The sequence below is a fragment of the Kryptolebias marmoratus genome, linkage group LG23, assembly GCF_001649575.2.
Source record: "Kryptolebias marmoratus isolate JLee-2015 linkage group LG23, ASM164957v2, whole genome shotgun sequence".
In the NCBI taxonomy this organism is placed as follows: domain Eukaryota; kingdom Metazoa; phylum Chordata; class Actinopteri; order Cyprinodontiformes; family Rivulidae; genus Kryptolebias; species Kryptolebias marmoratus.
The window spans coordinates 6,494,745-6,509,513 of NC_051452.1; the positions used below are offsets into that span (position 1 = coordinate 6,494,745).

The 14,769-nt window shown below is 45.7% G+C and overlaps 1 protein-coding gene and 1 long non-coding RNA gene across 2 annotated transcripts in view; both read left to right on the plus strand.

Annotated features, from left to right (window-relative positions):
* The window catches only part of atp7b (ATPase copper transporting beta), a 13,123-nt gene extending 4,217 nt beyond the window's left edge, over window positions 1–8,906 (plus strand). Inside the window, exons 2-20 of the mRNA XM_017440148.3 lie at window positions 605–1,358; window positions 1,672–1,872; window positions 1,951–2,276; window positions 2,354–2,427; window positions 3,422–3,605; window positions 3,688–3,921; window positions 4,254–4,345; window positions 4,425–4,552; window positions 4,628–4,782; window positions 4,858–4,992; window positions 5,065–5,259; window positions 5,392–5,574; window positions 6,689–6,818; window positions 6,892–7,032; window positions 7,435–7,577; window positions 7,646–7,849; window positions 8,192–8,309; window positions 8,381–8,483; window positions 8,586–8,906. Of these exons, the coding sequence (XP_017295637.2) occupies window positions 605–1,358; window positions 1,672–1,872; window positions 1,951–2,276; window positions 2,354–2,427; window positions 3,422–3,605; window positions 3,688–3,921; window positions 4,254–4,345; window positions 4,425–4,552; window positions 4,628–4,782; window positions 4,858–4,992; window positions 5,065–5,259; window positions 5,392–5,574; window positions 6,689–6,818; window positions 6,892–7,032; window positions 7,435–7,577; window positions 7,646–7,849; window positions 8,192–8,309; window positions 8,381–8,483; window positions 8,586–8,802 (3,717 nt within the window). The 3' untranslated portion in view covers window positions 8,803–8,906. The remainder of the gene's footprint in view (window positions 1–604; window positions 1,359–1,671; window positions 1,873–1,950; window positions 2,277–2,353; window positions 2,428–3,421; window positions 3,606–3,687; window positions 3,922–4,253; window positions 4,346–4,424; window positions 4,553–4,627; window positions 4,783–4,857; window positions 4,993–5,064; window positions 5,260–5,391; window positions 5,575–6,688; window positions 6,819–6,891; window positions 7,033–7,434; window positions 7,578–7,645; window positions 7,850–8,191; window positions 8,310–8,380; window positions 8,484–8,585) is intronic.
* A 4,182-nt stretch (window positions 8,907–13,088) lies between these two features.
* Window positions 13,089–14,769, plus strand: part of LOC112449874 — a 21,915-nt gene continuing 20,234 nt past the window's right edge. Inside the window, exon 1 of the long non-coding RNA XR_003038417.2 lies at window positions 13,089–13,191. This is a non-coding gene — a long non-coding RNA (uncharacterized LOC112449874). The remainder of the gene's footprint in view (window positions 13,192–14,769) is intronic.

The following is a 14,769-nucleotide window of genomic DNA, read 5'->3' on the forward strand; positions in this document are numbered from 1 at the left end:
CCAGCAGTTAACCTGTTCATCCAGCAGTTAACCTGTCCAACCAGCAGTTAACCTGTCCACCCAGCAGTTAACCTGTCCATCCAGCAGTTAACCTGTTCACCCAGCAGTTAACCTGTCCAACCAGCAGTTAACCTGTTTAACCAGCACTTAACCTGCTTAACCAGAAGTAAACCGGTGCACCCGACAGTTAACCTGTTCACCCAGCAGTTAACTTGTTCAATCAGCAGTTAACCTGTTCATCCTGCAGTTAACCTGTCCAACCAGCAGTTAACCTGTTTAACTAGCACTTAACCTGTTTACCCAGCAGTTTACCTGTTTACCCAGCAGTTAACCTGTCCAACCAGCAGTTAACCTGTTTAACCAGCAGTTAACATGTTCATCCAGCAGTTAACCTGTCCAACCAGCAGTTAACCTGTTTAACCAGCAGTTAACCTGTTTAACCAGCACAGATGAGATTATCTGAATGAACCAGTTGTTGATCAGTCAATAATCTGACATATTCTGGGATGAATCTTCTCTTCGACCTCCTCATGTTTCTGTTTCCTGAACGTTAGACACGATTTGATCCTGAGTGACGGAACGTCGCCTGTTTCTGTTCTTCCAGAGGAACGCTCCTGACGCTGAGCAACGGGGCTTCGATAACTTGGCCTACGAGTACGGCAGCCAGAAGGAGCTCCACCCACCTCCCAAAGCCGCCTCCAGAACCACCTTCAGGCTCCCGGGCCTCACCTGGGAGCGCCGAGCCGTGGAGACCACCCTCCTCCGCCTCGGTGGGGTCCTGGCCGTCTCCTGGTCCGGACCCGGGGCTTTGCTGCAGGTGGACTACGACGCCTCGGCCACCGCAGCCGCAGACATCGCCCTGCAGCTGCAGAGCCTCGGCTGCGCGGTGGAGGCGGCGGCGCAGCTGAAGGTGGACGGCATGCGCTGCCAGTCCTGCGTGCGGTCCATCGAGGGACGGATCGGGGGGTTGCCGGGCGTCTCGCGTGTCCAGGTGTCTCTGCAGGATGGTGTAGCCGTGATCGTCCACCAACCTTTGATCATTACACAACAGGAACTGAAAGACAAGATCGAGGACATGGGGTTCGACGCTGTCTTGTCGCCCGAGGACCCGTCCGGCGGGGACCAGAGCTGCTGGACGGAGGACTTTCTGAAGACGGTCACGCTGTGGATCGGAGGGATGACCTGCGGTTCCTGTGTTCAGTCCGTCGAAGGCAGGATCTGCGAGGTACCCGGGGTGAAGTCCGTGGTGGTATCGCTGGAGGAGAAAATGGGAGAGATAACCTTCGACCCCAGCTGGGCAGAACCGGAGCGTCTCCGAGCTCTGATCCAGGAAATGGGCTTCGACGCGTCCCTGAAAGGTACAAGGTCTCAGTGTCTGACTTTTTTTGATGAAAGTTTTTATTTATTTTTATTAAACGCTTGTAGTCGCCTTGTTTTAGAAACCGTACAGAGGAAGGGACTACCACAGCAGATTTTAGGACCTTATCTGTAAATCTGACTTAGTTTTAGCCGTTGTTGTGTTGGCTGAGGTAACCTAGCTGTGGCGGCCATCTTGATTTGGGGTAACTCCAAAGGTTAATGAGTTGGGAGCCGTTCACCTTCAATGGCGGGTGATAAAAAGAACCGGTTACAGATAAATACTTCCTTTTGTTTGGTTCCTCCGTCCGTCAGAGTCCAATGGGAGCATCCGGAGTCAGGAGGACCAGAACCTTCCCGACCCGCAGTGGTCCAGCAGCGCTCCGATCAGCAACGGTTCTGGATCGCAGGTGACCCCTGCAGAAACCAAAGTCCAGAAATGTTTTATCTGTGTGACGGGAATGACCTGCGCCTCCTGCGTGGCCAACATCGAGAGGCACGTGCTCAAACACAAGGGTGAGTTCTCGGGAAGCGGGTCGGGCCTTCCTGCCCGGGTCGGACCGAATGACCCGGGCGTTTCGCTCCAACTTGCAGGAATCAGATCGGTGTTGGTGTCGCTGATGGCTGGGAAAGCCGAGGTGAAGTACGACCCAGACGTCCTGAACGCTGCTGCCGTCACTCAGCTCATCCAGGATTTGGGCTTCGGCGCCAAACTGATGGAGGACGACGCAGCGACGCACGGGGAGCTGGACCTGCTGGTGTCCGGCGTCACATGCGCCTCGTGCGTGCGCAGCATCGAGTCCAAGCTCGCCTCCACCAAAGGGATCCTCTCAGCCTCCGTCGCCCTGGCAACCAAGAAAGCCCACATCCAGTTCGACCCGGAGGTGCTCGGAGCGCGAGACATCGTCAGAGTCATTCAGGTATCGGCGGTTTAAAGTTGGCGTTCATGTCCGGCCTCGGTGACGGCTGAGACGCTCTGACCTGGTTCTCGTCACAGAGCCTCGGGTTCGAGGCCGGCCTGGAGAAGAGCGAGTTCAAGAACAACCTCGACCACACGGAGGAGATCCAACAGCAAGTATCTGTTTTCTCAAAAAAATAAACCGTTAAAGCCGAACTCTAAGGTAGAGGAGATGAACGAGCCTGGTCTCCAAACAAAAAGATGTGAAAAAAAAACAGAATTCAAAGATTTGCAAATAAAATAAACCCAGATGTTCTTCACAGTGAGACATAAGAAACACTGGCACCAGTTCGTCTCTTTAAAGATGTTCCAGATGTTCTCCTCTGTGCAGCATCTCCATCAGTCTGTAAACATCTGGACCTGAGGTTGTCCCATTCTGTCTGTAAACATCTGGACCTGAGGTTGTCCCATTCTGTCTGTAAACATCTGGACCTGAGGTTGTCCCATTCTGTCTGTCCAACAGTCCTGGATGGGAGCAGATGTTGCTCTAAAACCTGGAGATTTCCAGACGCACTAATGCACCCCCATACCATCAGAGAGGCAGGCTGGATGGTTTGGACCCGTCTGACCTCAGAACAGTTCTCCAGACTCTTCAGATCTGTTGGATCTTATGGACTGGAGATGATGGGAGATTAAAGTCTTCTCAGTTTTCCATTGAGGAACTTTATTCTGAAGTTGTTCCTGTCAGCCTGGTGAACCTCTGCCCATCTTTACTTTTGACAGATTCAGCCTCTAAATCCTCTTTTTATCCTCACTCTTCTCACTGACCTGCTGATAATTAACCTCATTAGTTGCTAAAAGCTCCTCCAGATGTTTCCTTGTTCGTACCACTTCCTGTTACAGCTTTTTGTTGCTCCTGGAGCAACTTTGAGTCGCTGCCATCAAACTCAAAGGTGGAACACTGTCTCAGTTTCCACATTTCAGATGTTTCCTGTGTTCCATTTCGAATCAAATACGGGTTTATGAGATCTGTGGATCATTGGGTTCTGTTTTTGTTTCACAGAATGACCCAGGCAGCTGGATTCAGACCCAGGCAGCTGGATTCAGACCCATCATCCTTGGTTCAGGAAGTCAGGGTTTTATCTCCTTGTGTTTCCTGTTCTCCAGGTGGAAGAACTCCTTCCTGCTCAGCCTGGTCTTCGGCCTGCCAGTCATGGGCCTGATGATCTACATGATGGTGATGGACGGCCAGCACCAAGACCACGGAGGCTCCATGCCCGAGGAGCAGAACATCCTGCCGGGCCTCTCGCTCCTCAACCTGGCCTTTTTCCTGCTCTGCACACCTGTGCAGGTAAGGAAGAGCTTCCCGTCTGTGACTCTGTGACTCTTCTGGGGCTGATTGTACCTTTATTCCATAACGTTCCTTCGCTCAGATCTTCGGCGGACGGTACTTCTACATCCAGGCGTATCGCTCCCTGAAACACCGCGTCGCCAACATGGACGTCCTGATTGTGCTGGCCACCTCCATCGCCTACATCTACTCATGCGTGGTCCTCATCGTCGCTATGGCCGAGCGCGCCGACCAGAGTCCCGTCACGTTCTTCGACACGCCGCCGATGCTCTTCGTGTTCATCGCTCTGGGCCGGTGGCTGGAGCACGTCGCAAAGGTAGACCTCGTCGCGCCGGGGTGTCCCCGCTGTTCTCCTGGGATTGTCGGTTTTACAGGGAATAGGCGGGAAAGTTCATCTTCTCAGCCGAGCTGTTTGGGTTTCAGGCGGTAAAAAGGGACCTGAACCTTGTTGCTCTCGATTATTCCAGCAGGAACAGGAAGTGCGGCCATGTAAAGTACCAGTTCCTAAAGGTTATGACGTAATTTTGCTTAAACCCTGGATGCGTTAGCTGAGTAACGTGGAGCACTTCCTGTTAGCTTCAGTGCAGCAGTGACGCTGACCAGCAGCACTCTCAGGAACGCCGCCCTGTCTTGTTTCTCCGCTTTCAGAGGAAAACCTCCGAAGCTTTGGCCAAACTCGTGTCCCTACAAGCCACTGACGCCACGGTGGTGACTTTAGGAGCCGACCACGCCGTCGTCAGGTAAAAAACGCCAACGTGACGTCGGCGGAGCGGCGGCAGCACCACGTGGTAACCTCGAGCGTTTGCCCTCTCTTCTCAGCGAGGAGCAGGTGGTGGTGGAGCTGGTCCAACGGGGCGACGTCGTGAAGGTCGCCCCCGGAGGAAGGTTCCCCGTGGACGGGAGGGTGATTGAGGGGAGCTCCATGGCGGATGAGTCCCTGATCACAGGTAGGTGAGGGGCAGACGCCGCCGGCTCGTGTTTACGAAGCTGCTCCTGCTGAGGGCGCCATCTCTGCCCGCCAGGCGAGCCGATGCCCGTCAGTAAGAAGGTGGGCAGCTTGGTGATCGCGGGCTCCATCAACGCTCACGGCGCCCTGCTGGTGGAGGCCACTCACGTCGGTCCGGACACCACTCTGTCTCAGATCGTTAAACTGGTGGAAGAAGCTCAGACGTCCAAGGTAAGAGGAGCGTTCGGCGAATCTGTGACTCAAACATCTGGACCGTGGTGAAACATCTGGTTCCTTTCTGCTCAGGCTCCCATCCAGCAGTTTGCAGACAGGCTCAGTGGTTACTTCGTCCCCTTCATCGTCCTCGTCTCTCTGCTGACGCTGGGCGCCTGGTTGGTCGTGGGGTTCCTGGACTTCGACGTGGTGAAGGAAAACTTCCCGGTAGGTCCGATCTGCCGAACGCCCTCGCAGGAAGCAGCTCCCGCACCGCCCTGACTCTCCGCCTCCTCTCAGGGTTACAACCAGAACATCTCCAAGGCCGAAGTCATCGTCCGCTTCGCCTTCCAGGCGTCCATCACCGTCCTGGCCATCGCCTGCCCCTGCTCCCTGGGGCTGGCGACCCCGACGGCGGTGATGGTGGGCACGGGGGTCGGCGCTCAGAACGGGATCCTGATCAAAGGAGGCGAGCCGCTGGAGATGGCACACAAGGCAAAACACTTTCCGTCTGAGAGCAACAAAACTGAATCCTCTTTAATTGTCACGTTTTTATTTTGACTCCATCTTGTTCTGTGATCCGCCGCCAGCAGGAAGTAAAATGATCTCTTTCTGTTTCTGTCTCAGATCAGCGTGGTGATGTTCGACAAGACCGGGACGATTACAAACGGCGTGCCGCAGGTGACCCGCGTGCTGGTTCTGTGGGACGTGGCCCGCATGCCCCTCAGGAAGGTCCTGGCGCTGGTCGGGACAGCCGAGGCCAGCAGCGAGCACCCGCTGGGCGCCGCCGTCGCCAAATACTGCCGAGACGTAAGAACTTCCTGTCAGCCGAGGAGCCGAAGGAAGCCGAGAAACTGAAGCAGGACACGAGCTGAAAGCTAAGAGAAAGAAAAGGCTAGCTAAAGGCTAAAAGTAGCAAAACACTATTCAAAACCTTAATGTAGCCAACTATAAGCTACATGTTAAAAGTAGCTAAAGGCAAGCTAAAAGCTAAAAATAACTAAGTGCTAGCTACAAGCAAAAAGAAGCAAAATCCTAGCTAAAGGCCAAAGGTAGCAAAATGCTAGCTAAAAGATAAAACTAGCAAATCACATGCTAAAAGTAGCAAAAGCCTAGCTAAAAGTTAAAAGTAACAAATTGTTAGCTGAAGGCCAAAAGTTGCTAAAAACAAGCCAAAAGCTAAAACAACAAAATGTTAGCAAGAAGTAGCAAAATGTTGGCTAAAGGCTAAAAGTAGCAAAACACTATTCAAAACCTTAATGTAGTCAACTGCAAGCTACATGTTAAAAGTAGCTAAAGGCAAGCTAAAAGCTAAAAATAACAAAGTGCTAGCTACAAGCTAAAAGAAGCAAAATCCTAGCTAAAGGCAAGCTAAAAGCTAATACAACAAAACGTTAGCAAGAAGCAGAAAAGGTTGGCTAAAAGTTGCAAACGCCTAGGTAAAAGCTAAAAATAAAGTGCTAGCTAAAAGAAGCAAAATGCTAGCTAAACGCCAAAAGTAGCAAAATGCTAGCTAAAAGCTAAAACTAGCAAATCATTTGCTAAAAGTAGTAAAACACTGTTCAAAACCTAAATGTAGCAAACTGGAAGCTAAATGTTAAAAGTAGCTAAAGGCAAGCTTAAAGCTAAAACAACTAAATGTAAGAAACAGCACAATGTTGGCTAAAAGTAGCAAAATACTAGCTACAAGCTAAAGTAGCAAAAGGCTTCCTACAAACTGAAAATAAAACAGAAGCTAAAAGAAGACAAAAAGGAAGCCAGATTTTAAATATTTGTTTTTTGTAAATAAAGTTAAAAACATTTTGAAAAGCAGAAAGTCAGAAAACCCAAATGTCTCTGCAGCCGTCTCCTGAATCAGCCGAAGGTTTCGATGTTTGAACAGCTGAAATTGCAGCAGGAGTTTTATAAAGTGTCGGTCCAACAGGAGCTGGGCTCGGAGGTTCTGGGGTTCTGCCAGGACTTCCAGGCGGTTCCTGGCTGTGGGATCAGCTGCCGGGTGTCCAACGTGGAGCATCTTCTGCAGCCGAGCGACGAGAACGAGCTGCTCCCTGCAGGTGAGTCAGACCCAGAACCAGACCCAGAACCAGAACCAGAACCAAGCTCAAGGATTTCCTCCTCCGGTTCCAGCTGCGGGAGCGTCGTACTCCGTCCTGATCGGGAACAGGGAGTGGATGAGGAGGAACGGCCACCACATCAAAGCAGACGTCGACGCCGCCATGTCCAGCCACGAGACGAAAGGACAGACCGCCATTCTGGTGGCGATAGACGGTGAGAACGAAACGCCAGCCTGTGATTGGTCGACACGCGGCGGTTTAAAGGTCTGTTTTCTGTGGTGAGGAATGCTTGTTGCCCGCCACCGTTAGACTCTCAGCTACTACCACAGAAGGCTTGAGCCTAAAATCTGCCCAATTAAATGAGTTATAACCATTTTTGTGTCAGCTCCAGTTGATTAGCTGCGGTGGCCATCTTGAATTGGGCTGACTATAAAAGTTAATAAGATATTTTGCTAACAGGCAGTAGTAACATTCCTGCTGAGGCGCAGTGGATACATTTATCAGTAACGTGACGCTTCAGAGGGCCAGACGGTTTGAAGCTGCGGGCCCAGTTTGGCCTGCGGACCACCAGTTGAGAAGCACTAAACGCCATTTTGTTTGGGCGTGTTTTCTGCAGGGCTTCTGTGCGCCATGCTGGCCATCGCGGACACAGTGAAAGCAGAGTCGGCGCTGGCGGTCCATACCCTCAGCAGCATGGGCATCGAGGTGGCCATGATCACCGGGGACAACCGACGCACGGCCAAGGCCATCGCGGCGCAGGTAAGGCTCCTCCCCCGAGGCACCTGCAGGCGGCGCCACATGAAGTCAGAGCTCTCGTTCGGCTGCAGGTGGGGATCAGGAAGGTGTTTGCCGAGGTGCTGCCGTCACACAAGGTGGCCAAGGTTCAGGAGCTGCAGGAGCGAGGCCTCCGGGTGGCCATGGTGGGAGACGGCGTCAACGACTCGCCCGCCCTGGCCTGCGCCGACGTCGGCGTCGCCATTGGCACCGGCACAGACGTGGCCATCGAGGCTGCGGACATCGTCCTGATCCGAGTAGGTGGCGTCTCCGCTTCCAATCGTTGTTCAGAAGTGAAGAAAAATGTTTGTCTCACCTCGCTAACAGGAAGTCAATCACAGTGACACGCTCTTTTTTATTAAAGTCTAAAAAACACTAAAGTAAACTAAATTTATTAAAAATGCACATTTGACCCACAGCAGCAGAACTACGTGAATCAACAAGCAGCTGATCTGAAGTATTTATCTATCGTTCAGTCAGGAAAATGAGGGGCGGAGCTTAATAAAACGTACTGAAATCAGCTCCGCTCGCTCTCTGTGGCTTCAGCTACCGGCTTCCTGTCCCCTCTCTAGTCCTAGTCTGTCTCTGTCCCCCCGCAGAGCGACCTGCTGGACGTGGTGGCGAGCATCGAGCTGTCCAAGAAGACGGTTCGCCGGATCAGGATCAACTTCGTCTTCGCCCTCATTTACAACCTGCTGGGGATTCCAGTGGCTGCAGGTGAGGACTCGCTCCTCCGAGTGTTGGCGCTGATCGGACGGTGGTCTGACGCCGGTCTGTGGTGCCTCCAGGTGTCTTCATGCCGGCGGGCCTCGTCCTCCAGCCTTGGATGGGTTCTGCTGCGATGGCTGCCTCGTCCGTGTCGGTGGTTCTGTCCTCCCTGCTGCTCAGGATGTGAGACCGACCGACGATCTGTCACCGTACGGCTTGTCCCCCGAGACGAGAGGCTAATATTTATTTATTTTACCTTCCCGACCCCCCCGCTGGCTCCTGCAGGTACAAGAAGACCTCGGTGGAGCTGTACAAGGCTCGGGCCCGGGGCCAGGTGGGGAGCCTTCGCTCGTCTCAGATCAGCGCACATCACGGCCTGAACGGCGCCGCTCAGAACCCCGTGGCGCCCGGCCCGGGTGTAGCGGGCGGCGGCGGCGAGGAGCAGCACCGCCAGGAGCGGGGCCGCCACTCGCTCCTGGATCAACCAGACTTTATCGTGTAGGAAAAGGAAACCAGGAAGACAGTTTTTATCTGTTTACAGTTTCTCTGACGCTTCTTTTATAATAAGAATAATAAATAATAATAAGATGTATTTATGTAATTAAATTAATTCTGCATAAACTTTTAAATAAATATTTTATTTTAAAGAAAAACTTGCTGCAAATTGAACTTTTCTAAACTCTGATTCAACCAACTTCTACTTCTCTGGAAAAAAAGCTTTAAAAAAACAAAACAAAGAATTCAAAGTTTATAAAAACACAGAAAACAAACTTAGTAAGAAGCCTCTGGTTTTATGTTGACCGGATGAACTCCATCTGCGATAAAATAACTTTATTTTTTCAGATTTGAAGCAGCTGTGAGATAAAATTAGAGGAAGAGCTTCACGTCAGGAATAATTAATAATTAATGAGGCTCGTTAATCAGACGTGCCTCTAAAGTTAGGAGGAGCTCAGAATAGGTGATGGTTTTTACAGCAGAGATATTTCAGTCTTTTATTAAAGTTATTAATTCAAAATGTCAAAAGATTATTTATTTATTTAATCCACGATTTCCTGTCTTTAGCCTTCAAAATAATGGTTCCTTTAGTATTATATAAACTTTGATGCTTTCTATTTTAAAGGTTTTGATAAAAAGATGAACTTTATTTCCTGTTTGTCTATCTGATGGTTGTGGAGCAGTTGTGGCCCACTCTTCTTTCCAGCGTTGCTTCAGCTCATTGGTTCCTGTTTGTCTCTCTCATGGTTGTGGAGGAGTTGTGGCCCACTCTTCTTTCCAGCGTTGCTTCAGCTCATTGGTTCCTGCTCAGCTCTCTGAGGTTCTGGTTCTGTTGTAGATTAGCTGCTGTGTTTGGGATCATTGTCCTGTTTGTCGGACAGATGGCCTCACATCTGACTCCAGAATCAGCCCAAACCATCAGCCCTCCACCGCCGTGCTGACAGCTGCAGTGCATTCTGGGTAAACATCTGTCCTCTGGTCTGGTTCTGCTCCAGAAGTCTTCTGGTTCTTTCAAGTCAAGCTGCCATGTTGTTTTTAGAGAGAAGAGGCTTTAACCTTTGACCTTTAACCTGTTAACTGAGACCTGTAGAGCACTGCACGGTCTGACCTTCAGGGTGAATCTGCTGGTTTGATTGTCAGCTGTCTGAAATGTTGTGAATAATCTTTCTCTCTGTAGAACGATGGACTCCAGATGGTTTGAAAATGACCTTTGACCCTTCCCAGATTGATTCTCTGAGGTCATTGCTGATGTCTTTCCGCCCTGACGTTGAACCTGCTGATCCTAAACCTCTGAGATCCTCTGGAAGCAGGTTTTACTCAGATTTTCTGTTTTCTTCTCAGTTTTGATATTTTTTATTCCTCTTTCAAATTAATCCTTTACTTGTTTTTGTTTTTGTTGTTGTTTTGATTTTTAATCGTTTTCTTTAACCCAGTGCAGTCAAACTTAATAAATGCTTTATTTTCGTGTTTCTTTGACAGCGTCAGACATCGGTCCGGTTTCAACTCTGCCAAGATTAAAGCTGACACATCAAGGTGACGGCTGAGTGGATTTTCAGGTCGGGGAGGCTGTCAGCTAATGTCCTAAATGGAGAGAGGTGATTTTTATTTATCAGAGGAGGTATAGCAGCATGTGTTAAATGTTTACACCTGAAAGTTAGAACATTGTGTTAAACTTTAAATGAAGCCTATCAGAGGAGAGCGGCGATCCTGACTTCCTGTTTGACGTCATAAAAAGCCTCTGAAGTGATGGAAACTCAGGTTTCTGCTCCAGGAGCCGCGGAGGATTAAAGATGAGGACAAAGACCTTCATTCTGCCAAGGGAGTCACTTTCCTGCTGCATGAATGAATGAATGAATGAATGAATGAGGTCTTTGTTGTCCACGTCTGCAGCAGAATCCAACAAACGTTTCACCTGCCACAGATCTTCAGGTACAGCTGAATTAATCTGGGTTTTAGTAATAATTCATATTACAGTCAGGTATGTACCAGGAAGAACTGAGTACACACCTGTACACTCTGTAAGTACCAGGTCCGGACCTGTTATGTACCAGGTCCGGACCAGGACCTGGTTGTATTATCTGTTCCTACCTGAGCTTTTAAGATGAACATAATCAAGTCTGGAAGTTCTTAACTGTTTCGGACTAAATAACACAACAAAAACAAGAAATGTTTGAGTTCATTTTCACTGATTATCAAACGTTTTTTATTGCGTCAATAAAATTTAATCCCAAAATTAATCTTTAAAAGTTAGTTGCGAATTAAAAGTAACAACAAGTAAAGAAAAAGTCAGAAACAAATTAAAAGAGACAAAGTGTCTATCTACTCCGGCCCCAGCTACTCTACTTCAGATACATGTTTTTATTTTTATTAAAGATTTCCTGTTAAATCCAACACCGTCCGGTTTACAGATGTTCAGCTATAAACTGGTGTGGTAGTCGCTGACAGTCGTCTCCAACATGTGATCCAAGAGCTACAAAGTCATGGACGGTGTTGTGATATCGCACTGATTTGCTAAATAAACCTATTTATTTTCAAAGATTGAAGGATTTGATTAGATTTTTACAGAAAGTAATATTTGAATCTTCACTGAGAAGACAAACGTTTAATTTCAGGTCATTTTAGCACCGTAGTTAGAAGTACCTGGTCTTATTTTATTTACCTGTAAGGAAAAAAAAAGATTTCTAATTTATTCTTCCTTCATCAGGTCACGGGTCAACCTTAGGGTTAATAAACTTTAATTAATTTTTAAACTAAAAAGAAATGTGTGAACTCGTCTGATTCATTTTTCTCTCTAAGCTTAGTTTATTTCAGATTCGCCTGAAATCAGCAGAAATTATTCTAATCCAAAAACTCTCAACTTTCTGTAGTTTTTTGTTTGTCTCCTTCCTGCTTTTTAATTACTTTACTTACAGAATAAAAACACTCAAGAAAATTCTTTCTGGGTGGAAAAAAATCCAGACGGGAAAAGAAACGTGTTCGTCGATGATTAAGGATTCAGTTTATCCTGATGATCGTCAGAAAACATCTCGTTCTCCATGAAGAACCAGACAGGAGTTCATCTTCTTTACAATGGTTTGTTTTCCTTGATTCGTTTGTTTCACAAACAAAACGTTTCCTTGTTCATCTTTTTAACGATGCTAGTAAACGTTTTTCAAACTGAGATAAGGGTGTAAAATGTCTGAAAAACAAAAGTAGTACTCCTGCATTTTTCATCAGACTGTAACTAAATAACATTTTTAAGAGAAGAGCTGCAAAAAAACAAGTGAGGAAACCATCAGGTCTTCAAATAAAAAGAAATAAACAAACTTCCAGGAATCCACAAGTAATGAAAAACTGTCTGGCAGCTTTGACTTTTCCTGAACATTAGCTTATAGCATACTAGCTAACGGTAAAACATATAAGTCCCCTCTTAAAATAAGAGAAATATTTTAATAAGACTGTAAAGGAATGACATACAAAAACAATTAAACAAACAAAAACCTTATAATACCTGCCTATAATACCCTAACTAATAAATGATAAAATAATTGAAATCATTTGTTGTCTTCAGCTTTTTAGAACTGTAACTTATAGCTTACTAGCTAACGGTAAAAGACGAAAACTGTTAAGAACTCAGATAAATGATGTTCATGAGGTTGTGACGGAAAATCATCTTTTATAGCAGAGAGGAAGAAAATCCAGTGGATGAGTGTAGATAACAGACAATGTTCTGTTTAAAATCTAGTAAAATGTAAATAAATAAACGTTAGGAAATGACTTAATGCAACAAGGGCTAAAAGATTATAAACAATCATTTGTTGTCATATAACAAACATTTTCACGAAGCTGTAAAGGAAAAATTAAAAATTACAAATTTCTTGTAAATGACCTTAACTAACCAGTGATGAAAGAATTTAAATAAAAATCATGTTATTTAGTAAATTTAAGTATTCTGAACCTGTAGCTTCCTGTTTACTAGCTAACGGTAATGCTAAAAAACAAACAAACTATTGAATTTAAGTTTTATTTCTGTCCATAACTGAGCTGTGAGAAGCTGTTTTAGTGGTAGATAGTTTTTATTTTAACTTCTTTCTTTTAGCTTGTAAATTAGGTACCATTGTTTTATAGTTTAGTAATATTATTTTAACTATAAACTCTTTCTGTAAATGTTTAGTTTTAGGTGATGATCTGTCCTGTTGACTGATTCTGGTGACTTTTGTCTTTTTCGTACCTGTAGACATCTAAAAACTGTTTTCAGTTGTTTTATTAAGTTCAGGTATTAAAAATAAACGGGTTCAGGTTAATCAGGATGCGTTTGTTTCTGACAGCAGACAGGTTGATTAGCTCATCTGGTCCAGCTGTGGGTCACTTGGTTCTGCTCTGGTTCTGCTCTGGATTTGGTTTTTATCCTCAGCAGGTAAGTTAAAGTGTTTAATTTCCTCTGAGTTGTTTGTTTAGCACTTTGTGTTGGTTTTGGACCATCATGTTGGTTTTTTTCTGAGGTTATTCTTGCCGTTAGCCTTGTGAATTAAAACACAAAAACCAGGTCAGGAAACCGTCTGTCTCTCTGAGGAGCCTAATGTTCTGTTTTTAGAGAATTAGTTCTCAAAGTTTTGGGTCAATGGCTTCAAAAACATAATTCTCTTTAAAAATCTGTGTTTGACTTCTTAAACAAACACGAACATAAAGAAATCTGAGTCAATCAAACGTGACTTTCACCTTGGGTAACACTGTTTATTTGCATATATAGATAAAATAAAATCTGTTAATTTGTGTAAACAGATGTTTCAGTGTTAGAAACGTGTTAAACTAAAACATATTCTGTAAAGAAAGCTGAAATGATCAGTAGTTCTAATGTTCTCATGGAGTTTAGGGAGTTATAGTTGTAAAATAATGTTTTTATAGTGCTGAATGCTGGAGCTAATCTAAAGTTAACTAGTCTTTCTTTTAACGAACAGAATAAACTTAATAAACTAACCACTGAGCCGTTCAGTTCTCACATAAAGAGCTTTTAGATTTGCTGTGATTGACAAATGTTTGTCAGAAATATAATTCTAAGCCTTTTTGGAGGTAAAACATCAAAATTTAACTTGAGAAAATAGTGCTGTTTTACAAACTACAACCTTTAATTGGCCTTATTTCATTTTTACAGCTGCAGGTTAGAAATCCTGACTCCACAGAGGTCATTGAATGCAACACGAGCGTCTTGTTTGCTTTAAAATCGTCATCTGTCCATTTTTAGCATCAAACTTCATTCATGTGAGCGAAAAGGCCAACATCTGGGGCACGAGGAATCATAATGGGGCAGAAGAAATGGGTCAATTGAAGCTGCTCAGTCAGCTGTGAAATCTGAGGCCGGACGGAGAAAAGTCATTTAAAAATAATAAAACAAGTGTCCTCCAAAATATTTTTCTCTGGATCAAATTAGCATTTTAATCTTAAAACAAACCAGACAATCCTTAAATCCCACCTCATGTTTTATTCCCCCCATGTTCCCCTTCAGGTGACTGATTTTTAAATAAATGCACCTTGGAGAGTCCGGAGAAGCTAAAAGTACGGAGAATAAAAACCTTCATCGTTTATCTGAAGGTTTTCTGTTTATCTGAAGGTTGTTGAGACACAAACTGAGTTCTGCAGACATTAAAGCTTCAGAGAAAATAAAAATAAAGATCCTAGTGTTGATCATAAATCAGATTATCATAAAGTACTCCAGTCACCAGACCATGAAGTACAGGTGCTGGTCATAAAATTAGAATATCATGAAAAAGTAGATTGATTTCAGTAATTCCATTTAAAAAGTGAAACTTGTATATTATATTCATACATTACAAACAAACTCATATATTTCAAATGTTTATTTCGTTTAATTTTGATGATTACAAATGACAACAAATGAAAATCTCAAATTCATCATATCAGAAAATTAGAATCTTGTGAAAAGGTTCACAATTGATGGCACCTGGTACCACACTCTAATCAGCTAATTAACTCAAAC